At 36.9% G+C, this 15,697-nt stretch overlaps 1 protein-coding gene across 2 annotated transcripts in view; it reads right to left on the minus strand.

Annotated features, from left to right (window-relative positions):
- Positions 1-6,932: 6,932 nt before the first annotated feature.
- Positions 6,933-15,697, minus strand: part of FAM3C (FAM3 metabolism regulating signaling molecule C) — a 47,243-nt gene continuing 38,478 nt past the window's right edge. For both annotated transcript variants that reach the window (XM_007982729.3, XM_007982728.3), the window contains exons 9-10: positions 9,201-9,327; positions 6,933-8,610 (exon numbers count right to left, since the gene is read on the minus strand). In XM_007982729.3, coding sequence (XP_007980920.1) covers positions 8,521-8,610; positions 9,201-9,327 — 217 coding nt within the window. In that variant the 3' untranslated portion in view covers positions 6,933-8,520. The remainder of the gene's footprint in view (positions 8,611-9,200; positions 9,328-15,697) is intronic.

Consider the following 15,697-nt stretch of genomic DNA (forward strand, 5'->3'; position numbering starts at 1 on the left):
TGGGATTACAGGTGTGAGCTACCGCGCCCGGCCATCACCTGTCTTGTTGGCTGACAGCCTGCTCTTAGCCCATTTCCATCCCACTCCCAGTCATGGTAGATGTAGCACCATGGTGCTCCTGGGAACACAATTCTGGGACCCAGAGTCTCCTATCTAGTCTAAACCACATTGCCTGCATTCACTAGGGCCCCTTATGTTGCAAGTAATGGAAAACTCAACCCAGATTGATTTAAACATTAAATGTGTTGACTCAGTAACTAAAAACTCCAAATTTGTGACTGGTTCAGGGGAAGCTTGATCCATAAGCTCACACCGTGTTCCCTGGGCTCAGGTCTCTCTATATCTTTAGGCTGGCTACTAGCCAAGTCTTCTACTTCAGGGTCTACGCAGTGCTGTGTCCCAACCTCTTCCGAACTCTCCCACCCCCAGCATCTCCCGGCTCTCTACTTTTCTTAGCAACATGTCTGCCATACTTCCAGACCTCACATTCTCCTACCTATCACTCATTCTAAGGGAAGAGGGGTCCCATCCTCAAGAAAGAGAGGTTCTTTCCTGGTTTGCTCACACAGACGGAAAGAAAACCTTTTCCTTCTCAGAGGGTTCAGCAAAGGTCTTCTGAGTCTCAATGGTTCTAACTGATTAAATGTGCCTCTCTGAAAAAATCACCATGACCATTGGGAGTTTTGGGTAAGCCATAGCTACACTGATCCATCTTAAGGCCATCATGACCCTGGAAGTGGAAGTGGGATTCCCCGGAACTAAAATTACACGGCGTGAGAATAGAGAGGGGAGTGGTTTTCCTAAAGGAAACCAGGGTGTTATGTTACAGTAAGGAGTTCCTGGGTGCTGGGCAGCGAAGACATTATACGTCTTAGTACTAGTGAGTTGTTTAGGAGACAGTTTTTGGTATCACATGGAGCTCGCCCCAGACAAAGCAAGCCCTAAGCACTGGGGATTATGTATGTGGGTATGAGGTGCTTTGATTTGTTTAAATACCTTGCATAATGTTAAAGGGCGAAGGGAGGTGCTCCAGTGGATTACTTTTCAATTTAGGAGTTCAACTTCTTTGTAAATTTGGAACTGCCTAATAAAGGCAATGGTAAGAGGCAATGATTCATCCTGAAATGAAGTCAAGAAAAACATATTAAACGGTATTATCTGTAACATCTGGATTAGGAAGTTGAATAATTTTCCTGATAACAGTACTTTACACAACATTAACAACACATTAATTCTCTTTAATATACACAACTGCATTATTTCTTTATTCACAATTTGGATGATAGTCATTTTGTTCTGTATTTTAAGAGACTATGATAGTTATATTAAAAATAACAATAAAATTTTAATTATACACATTAGATGCTGTGACCTTATGTTTTGGCAGCTTTAAAACCATGTGATATGCACAGTAAGGATTTTAAAACACACTTTAATTTTCTCCAGGACAGTTAGTACTAATATGATATTTGTTTTTACTTAGTTTAAAAGGTGGAAACAGCAAAGCTTCTCATCAAAATATTTATTTCTACGCAATTTGGTGAGTTGCTTATCCTTTTTGCATCACCTCCCAAAGGTCATCAAAGATTGAGAAATTCAACTCACTATTTAGAGGCGGGTAGTGACCTGGAACACTGATTACCTTGGGTGATTTGAGGGAAGAAAACTTTGAATCCTATCTCCAGAAACCTCAAATACTCCTCAAGACAAGCCCTTCTTAAAGAAAGTTGGCTGTCTCCTTTTTAAAATTAATTTAAATTTTACTATAGACCAGATGTGATAAATCATGACATTTCTTGGGGGCAAGATGATGATGACACATGGCATGGCATGACAAGGAACATAGTGATACACCAGGAAAGGACTAATTTACTTTGAAAGAGTAAATAATATTAGCAAATACTTCCATAGCACTTAGTATGTACCCGTATTAGTCTAAATAAAAAATATATAGAGAGATACATATAAAAATTCAATCTTCACAACAACCTTTTAAAGTAGGTACATTATTGTGGTTTTCATTTTACAGCTGAGGAAACTGAGACACACAGTAAGTTCCCAGCCCAAGGTCACACAAAATGATCTGGCTTCAATGTCTGTGCCCTTAACCACTGCATTGTTATTGCGCTTCTCACAGTATCAAAATTGTCAGACTGTGTTTACAAACATATGCCATTTAAAGAGTTTAGGGGATTTATGAATGTAATGAAAGTTACAGGATGTTCTTCATGGTTTGGTTATATAAACTTGGTTGAAAAGTAGGGAGCGAAGTGATGGGAGAGCTGAGATCTTAGAATTTACTATGAAATAAAATTAAAATACACTGCCTCTTGATTTCTAAGCCCAAAGTGACTTACGCTGACTTCTATTTTAGATTGCAGTGTGGTTAACAGTTGGATTGTGCAAGAATCTAACAACCATTCCAAAAGAAAATAACTAGGGGGAAAGATCAAACTAATTTAGTGTGACATAAAATAAATACTTACATCCTTTTTATTGTTGTGCTTACAGCCAAATGTTACATAAGGTGTTATTTTTAAAAGATGGATTAAAATTTACTATTTGTAATGGTTTACATTCATATCCAAAGGAAAACCACTAGAGGTGGTTTGCACCAGATTAAAACCTTTTGAAACAAAATCATACTAGCAAAAGTGGCCTCTCTTGTAAAGTAATAAAGGAGAATCAAGTCAACACAAACTAAAGTTTCATGTGTGACTTTATAATTCGCAGAGTAAGTAAAAGCATCTGATTCGTGTATGTGAATTGGAAAGGCACAAAGGGCAGTGGCTGAGGGCTGCCTTTTTCCCTGTCAGATGGCCATTCAGAACCATCAGGGTAACTCTACTCCACAGAGGCCAAGAAGCCTTTCCTTCTACATTCTAGTAACCACCTGATACCCATGATCATGGCCCACATTTACTTGGCCCTGTTTAACCAAGAAGAAAGTGCAGATCCTTGTTGCCCCTAATTACTCTTTGGTGAGAGAAATATCACCAAATATACTAGTACATTTAAATACACCTCAAATTCTCTGGAAACCAATGAAAGGTGTAGATATACAAAATGGAAATCAATAACTACCTATGTATTGCCAGTACATAATCCTTACTTTCTCTTAGTCCTATCCACTGTCATTGTTTTATCTCAAACTCCCTGGCAAACAAGGCTCTATGCAAGACAAGAAATAGCACAGGACACAATAGCAAAATGGGAAACCTGCAGAAGTGAATGGGATAAATCCTCTCTAACATGTCACCTACTTAATGGGTACAGGAATTTTGCAAACTGAAAGATACATTTCAGTTCTCAGTGTGAGAAATTATTTCCTTCACTGGCTTAAAGTTGTTTTGCTTTCCCCAAATGCCCAATTCATCATTTTTTGAGAAACTATATTTTAAAATATAGGAATGATTTCAAAATTTCACTTGCCACAATTCCTGTGACTGTGCCTATATCCAACACACCCAGTGCTTTATAAACCACAGGGAACCTAATCCAGACTATTTCCATAATATAACTTTAACACCCTTTTGTAAGGTCTTAACAGTTCCACAAGAATTAGCTGTCAATCTCATTCTTGGTCAAAAGTTTCAGATTTCCATAGAAGTGTAGGGATGAGCTCACTTACCTTAAATCTTAAGTCCTTTCCCTAAGGGAGACAGGAAGCCATTTGGGGCAGGCTGTACTCCCCAGGTAAGGAGGAGGCAGGACTTAGGGCCCAGTTCCTGCTCATTCCTTACACTTAAGGAAATCCTCACCAATTGACTCTCCTACTTCTACCCACTGAAAACCACAACTCTCAGGGAATACTGCCTTCTCCACTCACTAACCCAACATATTTCTAACCATAGCCCAACCATCATTTGCTTTTAAATCTCTCCTCTTCTCAGAGCTTGGACTCACAATGCATTCTCCTTGGGATTCCTTTCTGTTCTTGCCAAATAGAGCACATAATACTTCTGTAACCAGCCTTCCAAAAAAACAGAGCACACACAAGCTAAGTAGTTTTTGGAGTTGAAATTTAAAATAATTTGAGATTTCCATGTTAATACCAACATCTGTAAATAATAATAATAAAAAAGGCAAAATTCATGTGAAGTTTTACAATCAGAGAACTTCACAGGCTCACACTGGGCTTTTTGCTAAAAGACAAGATTCCCAAGGGTGAGCATTAGTCTCCTCTGCTTTGAGGGATATACTTCTGGAAAACAGAGCAATTCTTTTCAACAGGTAGATGTCCAAATCGGCCATCTTATTCCACGGGTGATACAGGAGGCTACAGTTTGGTGGGGAAGTCACTGGCCTCACTGTTGAGTTTGTTCTGCATCAGAGAGCGGCAGCTGAGCCCCAGCACCTTCCCCACTGTGATCAGATGCCACCCTGCCCTGCAGCGGGAAGTGGGGTGGTGAGGTCATTAGGAGCAGGGATCAAGGTCTGCACTCTCTAGTGAGGCTCATCAACCAGCTGCTGCTGTCACAAGAAGAGGTCAGCAAGGGCTCCCAGCCTCTTTGGCTTAAGTCACATACTTTCCCCTAAACGTCAGACCAGCAATCAAGTAGAACCATTAAAAATGCTAGCTACCTGAAGAGACACCAAAATACATGGAGATAAACTAACCATTTAAAATGCTAGCTACCTGGAGATACACAAAAGCCTGAATTCTACCTATGAAGGGGAGTTGGTGTCAATGTGTAATAAGTGAAAAGGCAGGCAGAATATGAAGTTAGAAGTTTGGAGATCAAGGAGAAACTCAGGTGAAGAGATGAATGAATCCTCTCCCATGATCTTACTGCTCAAGTCATCTAATGGCTCCCTTCTGGCTGGGTATGATGGGACTGGAAAGCCAGAGAGGCTGACTTGTTACATCTTCTTTTGGGCTAAGATGCCTGTAAGACACATGGTTAATAACAGCAATATTAGCAGTTGCACTGAATGAGTACTTTGTGCCAGGCACTTTGGTAGGCACCACATTCTGGTATTATCCCCGTTTTACAGGTGGACACTGACTTCCTCAAAGTCCTCAAGTAGTTCACAGTGGAAGAGACGAATGTTCAGGCAAGTCTGCACTCTTAACCACTATGCCACACTGTCTCCCCGCTACAGAATTCTCTCCTATTTTAAAGGTTTTTCAGCCCTTTTTCTCTTTGGCTATCAAGTGAAGGAAATATGGGCAGACTATATGAAACCTTATGAGCTTGCAGGTTGTAAGTCAATTTTCCCTGACTAAAGGAAGTATCTTTTATCAATTTAGCTTCAGATTGTTCTTTCAATATTAAATGCACCCCAGTGCTTGGCACAACAGATGCAGAGCTGAACAGTGAGGTTAGTAATGGCAACAAGTGGCACCCATGAACTAGTTGTACTGTGAAGATGTCTTCCCCATGCTAACTTTGCTTATAAACTGCCATGGGACAAGCCCAAGAGAAACACCTCTTCTGCCTTTAACCTGAGAACTTCCCAGTCCCTTTTCCTTTCTGACCGCTCATAGAAGAGATATCTAACTGTTCCAAGTGTTTCCCCAGTATAGCTTCCCTCAAGGTGTCTGCTCCCTCACTGGCCTGGAGGAAGGTTCTGATGGCAGAAGAGCCTCTTAGATTCCCTGGAGGGCTTTTACCATGCTGCCTGAACCATCCTTTGATGCTCTCTTCATGCTGTCTAGCAACAAATGACTGATACTCCCTCGCCAAGCCTGCTTACTTTTCACTCCATCTAGCCTTTGACTGGAAACTCAAAAAAAAAAAAAAAAAAAAAAAAAAAAAAAAAAAAAAAAAGGATCACAATAAGGAGCAAGCAGAGAAAGGCTTAAATTGAGAGAGTTTTGAGGGAAATAGAAATTAACTAGTTATAACATGTGATCATCAAAAATCACGTACGTGGTAGAAAAATCATTCTGAAGAGAGAATCCTTTTGAAGAATGCAAAGGTGCAATTTGTTACTCTATAGCTCTAAATTTACAGGGATTTATTGCTGTACAAGAGGCTGAAATAATTGAAGAGGTTTAAGTGGCAAATCTTCTCCCTAATCAACACAAGCAATTTCTCTCATATTCCTTTGAAAAAGTATTCTAAATGAATTTCCACTTTTAATTGCTCTACTAACTGAACACGGCACATTTTGCATTCCATTAAGGGACGGTTTGTTTACCAAACTGAAATTATAACTTTGTTGGTCAGGTTATTTATAATTTATGTAAATTTTTAAAGTATAAAGAGCAATACAAGCTAAATGAACTCAGCTTTGATCTATCATAAAATTATAAAATAGCTGATTCACTTAAAAACAAGTCAAATATAGAAAGAACAATGATAAATTTCACATTAATCCAATTAAATTCAGGAATATAAAGACTCTGGTTCAATTTTTCTTTAATTTCCCAAATACCACTTACTTTCCTGCTTTCTCTGTTCAATTTTAACATTCATATTACAATACACTTATTCTGGGACAGCATCGGATTACAAATAAAAAATATGCATTGATAAGCCCATAAGCACCATTTCAAAACTATGTCAAAGTCAATTTAACAAAGAAAATTCTTAACATTAAATGAGCACTGTTTCATGTCTAAAACTGATTTTAAAGAGGTATCTGAAAATGCAGTATAAAGTTATTGCTTTCAAGTTAAGTTGGCACAATCTATACAAGATTGAACTGAGACAAAAGGAAACCACACCAGTTACATAACCAATCTTTGTCTTCTTTTGACATTTTATATATCTGGAAAATCTATCCTTTTACAGTCTTAATAAAAGGACTTTTCCTGCCATCTACTTAACTTCTTACATGTAAAGATACATTTGGATATTACTATTTTTAACCACAGCAACAATTTTTTTCCAAGTTAGTATAATAAATACTTGAAAAACCTTGTGTGAGTTTTTGTGAAGTTCTGTAGGTGTATTACTTTGCTAGATAATACAAAAAAAAATTCACAAAGCAAAACCAAGAGTATTTATTTTCATTATTTAAAAAAAAGTGACATTTATTTCACAGTCCCTAGAACTGTAAAATAACTATTCTTTTAATTTACAGAATTGAGAGAAGTATTTTAAAAGTCAAAATATACATGCTGAATGTGATTTAGCATATAAGCACCAAAAATCCCAAAAGTATACAAAAATTGTTTAAACATATAAGGTGCATTTATTCATGAATTACATTCAGTTTGAAGGAAGAAACAGTACTCCAAAGTTCATCAATATTTAAGAAATTATCTGAATAGCTTCCAACTTGGTTTACAGCTAAATAACAGATACTGCTTTTAGGATTTTTTATACAATCCATCTAAAATTTAGGTTTGAAATTTAAGTGTTGCCTTACATTATGAATGGCAGTTTGATCACTAAATTTATGTTCCAGTTTATTTCATACACAACATATATTTAATGCCCTGAAAACATCTGCTTAAAAACTGAGTTAGTGAACATCTGAAAGTAACAAAAAAGATAGATCTATATTTTTATGTAGAATTGGGTATAAAGTCATTTGGGGTCAAACACAATTATTTTTTAAATGTTATCAGTCCACCCAGTAATAAGAACTTTTGTAAATATGCCACTATAGCTTCGGGCAATAACTGCTAGTATGAAGTTAGATAAACACAGGATTAATTTCTTGGTTTACAAATCAAAATTATTGTGATATTAAAGCATGCCTCCTTCCAAACCACTTGGTCAATGCTGATAACAATTAAGAAAAACATATGCTAGTATTGCTCTAAATATACTGACTTAGCTGTCCTGAATGACCTAATTAGGTTGGGGAGGGGACTTGGCCTGGTTCTCCAGTTCTGTAAAACTGCCACCTCCAGCCTCACTCTAAATAGCTTATACAAAATCAAGTTATTCCAATAGCTAACACAAATCCAGCAAGCTGTGGTCCTAAATGCCATCTACATTTATATATTTACTTTTTTACTGTGTACATTAAGAATTTTGTTGTGCTTTTCACATATCCAATGTGTGTTTTCATATTAAACATTCCTCAGTTTCTTGGGAAGGAAAGAAAAAGATCATGAAAAGAGGTACATCAGGAGAGTCGGACTGTAAAGTAACATTACACACACAACTAGCCAAATCTCTTTTTAATTTAAAAGATAATGTCATCACAAGGCAATATATAGAGGTATAAAAGAAAATAAAGTATCCACCCTAAAATCCATATTATTCCATATTTTCACAGCAACTAGTATATATATCAATATTTTTTTCACGATCCGTTCAGTTACACATTGGGTATGCTTTTAGAATTTAAAATATGTAATACCACAGCAGTCTAAACATTGTACTTTTAGGGAAATGTGCAGAGACATGGTTCAGTGATTTAATCATTGTGATGACTATTTACAATGCTATCTATTTACGTTAGCAATAAATAATCCTGATATCAAAAGAGACAATACTCATGCACACATCAAGATGGCTGCATGCTCTTAAAATATTTACACATCACTCTGCCATTTATAGCTCTCCCATTAATAGTGAAAGTGCGCTTTCTTCAATTCTCTCCACATTTCCATTAGTCTTGCTTCTGGGGGATGCATCCTTCCATTTCTACAACTTCAGGCCATCCTTCATATTTGTTTGTATCCTTATTGTTCTTTATGTGCTATTGGAACACAGTAATAATACACAGTTTAAAAAACCTTTGTAAACTGCTGATTTGCAGTAACATTTTACACATTCTCATTTCAGTAATACTCATGTCAACAATGAGTTCATATAAATTACTGGTCAAGATATTAAATGAGTGACCCTCAGGTTGTATCACATACATGGCAGACCTTCAAATAACAGCTGAAAGAATACATTGCAGATGCTTTTAAAGGATTATTTGCTAGTCAAAAACTACCATTTACATTATACTAAGTTCTAAAATATTTCCAAACTTAACTGATTCTAAAATCCAAAGCTCAAATACAATCCTTAATAATTAAAGCTTCCTAAAAGGCTTAAGATAGGTAATCCTATTCCAACGCATTGTCCTGTAGGAAAAAATATTCCCATGCAGAATTTTTAAGTTTTGAATTGAAAAGTATGATGGTTATTTCAAATAACTGATTACCAAGAATTTATGACAAATATATGATCATATTTACTATCTGCTTTATCTGATTTTCAAATAGCTGGGATGGGAATATGTACCGTAAGATTTCATAGAATTTGTTTTTGTTAATTCTGAGAGTCTAAGACACTAACCTGTTCAAAAGGGCTTTTGGTCTTAATGCCCTTCCCACCACAGAAGACCCAGTTGTCTCTAAAACCAAGATTAGTAATAGATGTGCTCCCCAATTCAGCAATGAGCCGCCGTGCCTCATCATTGAGTCTTGAAGAGGGAGAGAAAGAATACAACAATAAACAGAGGGTACTGTAAGCTAATACTGATTCACTAGGATATTAACACAAAACATGAGACAAAATGAGACTTTAAATAACAGAACATTTTGGAAAATAACTTTTTTGTCACAGAGTAACATTTCTACCGGTTGAATTCTTTAGTGACAAAAGACATGAAATCCAACAATTAATTTTAAGTTTATTCTATTAGAAAGTACCTGTTAGGTTTTTATTTCACAACAACAATTCACCTTCATTTAACTTTTTAAATTATACTCATCAAATAAATAAGGGATACCACAGTTAGTAGATGTCTACTCAGGCTAATCCAAGGTCTTAAGCAATCAATATTTTTATAAAATTAATAATCTTTTTGAATCTCCACTAAACTCTCTGTAAATTACATTTGACCAGAATAAAGGTAAATGCTGACAAAAATCTATGTTTCTAACACTACGTTTTATTTAAAATAAAATGAATTTTGAGAACAGGGATATAAATTGTACTTCAGTGATAACTTCCAAGTGGTTACTTAATAAAAATGAAAATATTAACCACACAGCAGCTAAATGTCTACTAGCAGGAGGGGCAGTGACAAAAGTCAACCACTAGGGTAACTACTAATTGAAAGATGTCACTAAAAAATTTCGTGTAAGCGATCATCCTAATGTTCAATGATTTTCTTTCCTTTATCTCTAAGGAGAAAAGAAACTCAGTAGATAAATGCTAGCTAGAGAGCTTAAAAAAAAAAAAGAAGGAGAAGAAATTAACTAAGGGCCACCTGTACACCTATTTTGCACTGAGTCCTATATACTGCACAAAAGACAGCTCTAATAAGTCACTCAGAGAGGTTTGTTCTGCTAAAACCTGAGGCAAGGCAAGTTTTATACTTTCAAACAGCAGGAAAGTCAGTGAGGAAGGTACTTATTCATTCTACAGTGTTCTTTCAAACATCTCATGCTAGTATCAGTTAGCTCCTTTAATATCTTAGTGAAAGAAACACTACATAGAACAGTTCTCATTTAACTAAAGAAAAAGGGATACTCATGGTTTCTTAAAAAAAGCTTCATAAAACAGGAAAGAACTACATATATCATTAAACTTTTGTGATTGATGTGAGCCACATCTGTGGGGTCTGTGGAGCTGTTTTGGCCACAGCCTGGGCACTGCTGTCCACCTGGGGGAAGTTCATTAGAATCAACAAGAAAATAAGCCATAGCCTGTGGAGTATTTAGCCTTTCAGATTCACTTCCTATATAAAGTGGTACATTTATAGCCAAGTGAACTAAAAAGAAGTGAAATGACTGTGCAGAAGAACCAATCTCAGCCTCTGTGAAGACTGTGAGGACATCACATGAAATCTGTGCACATGCGCTGGCTTTCCCTCCACAGTTCCTCTGCAGCTGTTTCCTGTGCTCATCCTTACATGAATTATCCATCACTTTTCACTTGTTTGCTCACTTGATAAGCAACCTTTGTGCTAGAGGGAAATGCCCCCAAATTGTCACCTGAACCTTGTTTTCTTGTTTCCAAATGCTACTGGGATGCCATGGATCTAAAAGACTGTCAAATTCCACTTGTGTAGTTTATCCAAATGTTCAATTTCTAATTATCTTATAGAAGTCCACACTTGCATCATCAGCACTAGCGATGAGTTTTGCTGCTGTAACAAGAATAAATAGTACTGAAATGTGCAGAGCACAGGCAGTGGGCTCAGTGGTCAGCTAAGTGGACTGCCTCCTGCAGAGAGCCTTTGGGGTTCCATTCACATTTACATCTCAAAAAAATTATAACCGATATCTCGCAGGCCTTTAGGGTGGCTCATAAACAGCTGAAATAATGAATGTGAAGTTCACAAATGTTAAGAGATTGCTTTATACAGGAAAAACTCCCTGCAAAGTAGGAGGTTATCCAAATGCAGGTCTAGCCCCCTGCCAAAAGTAAAATCTTATCCAAGAATTTTGCAACAACTAAGAAATATGTTGAAGGGCAGTCAGGCATTCTGATTTTTGTACTCCTGAATTTCAGAAGTGACCATTATGATCTGTATACATAAACCAAGCTGACTTACAATCAAGCCAGAGATCTAGGAGAAACGTAAAGACTGAGCTTTATGTTTTAACTCCATTCATCTTTTTCCTTGCTTTTCCATTAGAAGATAATGAGATCCTGTGCAGATACGCATTAACATAGCAGGCCTGAGCTTAGAAAGGTCTACTGGCAAGACTGACCCCTGCCTGGCATCTGGCCACTTGGATTTGGGGAGGGCTCCTATCATTTTCAAAACTGTTAAGAATGGTTCACTGTGTCTAAACTGTGGGCAAAAACAATGCAATTTATGCTAAACACTTGTTTTCTGAGAGTCTGGTATTTTGGAACAGGTTAGGCAGAGGGTGCCTACATGACCAGCCCTTAATGAAATCCCTGGGCACTGAGTCCCTAATAAGCTTCCTTGCAGGCAACATTTCTCATGTGTTGTCCTAACTGGTTGTTGGAAGAAGCAAGCATGTCCTGTTTGACTCCACTTGGGAGAAGGCTCCTTTTTTCCCCCCTAGACTTTGTCCCATGAACCTTTTCCCTTTGCTGATTTTGCTTTGTGTATTTTTGCTTTAACAAATCACAGCCATGAGACCTACTGGAGAACTGTCAAAACTGGGGGTGATTTGGGGGACGTCTAACACATAGCCCTGTGTATATCTAATTAGAGTTTTACAACAAGATGATTTTGTCAATGACTTCGAACACTTTCTGATCTGCCTATATAGAATTTGGTGGATAATTTTATTATTATTTTTAGATATCTTCTATTTAAGTAAAAAAACTTTTACATTTCAAAAGTTTACAATCATGTAACATAGCCAGTGTTTAACTGAATAGACAGGAAATGTCAAAATGCCCCTTTTTAAAAAAAGTCAGGGCAGCAAATATATTTTTATATAGCATAAAGGCTGGAGATACAAGCTTTTTATTCCACATAGGAGCACCCTGAGTTTGAGAACGGTATCAGGTTTTGCTAGAAGACAATCTAACGCTGCCCAGAGGCAATCTAAACTAGAAAGGGAGGAAGTGAGAACTGGACACAGGAGTCTGTGGGTTCTGCCTCAATCCTTGCTGGGAAAGGAGGCACATCTGACAGTCCTACAGTTGCACCATCAAACCAAGCCAATGTTGCCTTTCTGGAAGCACAGAAAGCAAGAAGGACAATATTAACGGCTCAATTCTGATTAATAGGGAAGAACAAGCTGGGAAGGAGAAATGTCAGAAACTCTGGAAGAAAATCACCATATTACCTCAGGGCGTTGAAGAGTAAGAAATGCTAACTATATAAGGCATAAATGGCGACCCAGCCTAGACTTTAAAGAGAACATATTATACAAAGTTCAGACTAGAAATTTCTATGAGGGAATACGACTCTTTAAAAACAAACAGAAAAACTCTGTAATTTTCACTATATAATTGTTAACACTCCCAGAAAAAAATGGAGCATAGTTTCTAAATTAGTGCTACCATAAAGGAATGTTTTATGATGGGCTCAAACTTAAGAAAGGAAGTGCGCAAAAATACAAAGCAAACCACATTACTAATGACAACATTTTTAATACTACTCACCAGGAACACCTGTAGTGCTCAGAATGAGATGAAACTCATAAAATTATTAAAACACACAGAAACAGCCTCTGCTACTAAGTGTGAATAACAAAGGGACTCACTGTTTCACAAGAATGATATACCATCAGATCAAAGCATGACTATCTTTTCCAGGGAGGCAAACATTCTTTGATCAACATAAAAAGGGAATAGTAGCTCAAGAAGTCCATGTAAGTGCTCTAAAGTAAATTTAAGCCTCCAGTCCTGTAAATCCCCTCCCCAGCTCCACACTTTTAGATTGTAAAGGAACTTGTTGAAATAATCATCAACGTAGTGTCAGTTATTTCAGAAGGATCATGGAAAATGAGAGATGCTAAGACATTAAAAGCAAAATATCCCTGTTTTCAAAAAAGGCAAGAAAATTTTAGAAATAATGGTCCAATAAAACGAATGTGAATTCCTAACAAAATCCTTGAAGGGATGACAAGAAGATCCTGCGAGCATTAAAAAGCAGTAAGGAAAGAAAGGGGAACAAAGGGAAACTAGTGGGAAGGAGAGGGAAATAAGTAAAGCCAAGTTAACGTCATCTCAACTATTTCAGCTTTTGAAGAGGTTTTCAGGCAATAGATCAGGGTATTGTAATTAGCACAGTCCATGAATTTCAAGTGAGCATATGATAGTCTCGGAAAATAACCTCTAAGCATAAAATAATGAAATAGCAGCTGGATGGTATTCCTGGTAGTGCACACTGGCAGCTGTCTGAAAAGTAGTTTCTGCAGTTGATTAAAAGATGCATCCCTTGGAGGAAGCCTCTAGCAGGGTGGCACACCACCCTTGGTAAACATTTTTATCAATGACTTATATTTAGACATAAGCATGACTTTGGAGAGAGTACAAAGCCTGGATCATGGAAACTTCGCAGGACGAATGTCAGAATCAAGACCAAGTGGGCCTAAATCAGCAAAATTAAATTTAACAAGGATAAATGAAAATAAAGGCCTTCATTTAGATTAAACAAAATCAGGTTCTGAATGAAGAGAAAGACCTGATTTGACAGTGGTTTAGGAAAAAAAAAAAAAGCCTGAGATCAAATAAAAAGATCTGAGAATTTAACTTGACCAAAAACTCACGCGCCAAAAATGTAATGTGATTGTTTAAAGAAAACTAATACAATTCTAGTCTGCATGAATATTCAAAGAAATGTAATCTCTAAAACATGGTAAGCTAGCATCTGCATTGTACCTTGTACTGGCCAGACCACATCTGGAACCCTGTGTTTGATGTGATGCATTCATTTTAAGAGAGACAATAATCAACTAGAGAATGCCTAAGAAATCCAGCCAGAAGGATGAAACAAATTAGAAGCTATACATGATAAAAAGTTAAAAGAGCCTGTGTATTAAGGCAGAAGAAGAGAAAACTAAAAGAAAAATACCAGTTAGCTTCAAATACCTGAAGTATCAAATGATTTGGGGAATACACTTACTGTTTTGTTGTTCCATCTATCCAAACTAAAGAACATCAGGCAGAATTTAGAGGGAAACCACTCTGAGAACATAACATTGTCTTGTGAATATTTTGTTTTGATCTATTTCAAATGGAGAAATAAAAGGGTACTGACACATTAAGTAGGTAGGGGGTTAAGTAGAGGTATTCATAGAGAACAAGGGAATCTTGCCCAGGCTCCAATGCTGCTTTAGGTGACCTTTAAGATCCCTTCTTACTCCAAGACATTCATATTGAAGCCCTTCACTTAGGCATAACATGTCATAGAGTATTCTCTCCAAAAGGAAGAATATAATTGGCAAGTTTAGCTTGCTCATTCAAACCATTATCTCCTTTACAAACAAAGAACAACTTATTTTAGTAAGGGTCGGGGTGGAAAGTAGGCATCATTAGATAACTGTACTCCCTGAAGTGTAAGTTTTCTTAGATGTAAGTTTTTCTCTATCTTGTTTTTTAAATGGGCTTCATAGAATCAAGAAACACCATGATTAACAAAGGCAAAGAAGTTTCTTTAGGGCAGAACTTCAGAGCCATTCACTGTGAATCCCCAAAAGGGGTACAATATAAGGCACCATCCTCAAACTTCTTTGACCATTACATGTACTTGTAAAGGACTGGGGTTCTACCAAACACACTCTGGGAAATAATGTGATGAAGATTAGTCCTAGTCAATCTGCTGAAGTTCACAGCACTGCAAAATGGGCTCATCATGATTAAAAGAAACTAGGATCAGAGACGACGAGAGAGAGAGAGCTGGGTACTGCTTTCTCTGGTCAACATGCCACCCAACTTTCTCTCTTGGACAGAGCTGGGACATTCAGTTTACACACTTAACTTTCTTGAGTATAAGTGGAAGAAAATGAGGTAAAATTCAATGGCCTTAAATAAGGAAAAGCCATAACACATCAGCAGCAGTAAGCAAGACTTCTATTCATATGTAAGAGAGGGTATATAACACAACTGGTAAATCACTGCAAATGTGCCACAATCAGACACTTGCCAAGATAAAAGGTGTATATATATAATAGATGTAGATTGCTTTTCATAAGGATGTTGTCCATTTCAGTATAAAAGATATGATGCTTACAATTTCTTTTACCAGTATTTAGAAAAAGGAAATATTTGAAATATAAATTCATGTGCCCCAAATTCATACAACTCAATTCATTTAAATTCACAGAAGATGAATCATATATTGACCAGGTGACCAAATGTAAAGAAATTAAAGTTTAGATTTTTCCTTTTGCCCTAGAGGTTGAACTCTC

Source organism: Chlorocebus sabaeus, chromosome 21 (genome assembly GCF_047675955.1).
Source record: "Chlorocebus sabaeus isolate Y175 chromosome 21, mChlSab1.0.hap1, whole genome shotgun sequence".
Classification (NCBI taxonomy): Eukaryota; Metazoa; Chordata; class Mammalia; order Primates; family Cercopithecidae; genus Chlorocebus; species Chlorocebus sabaeus.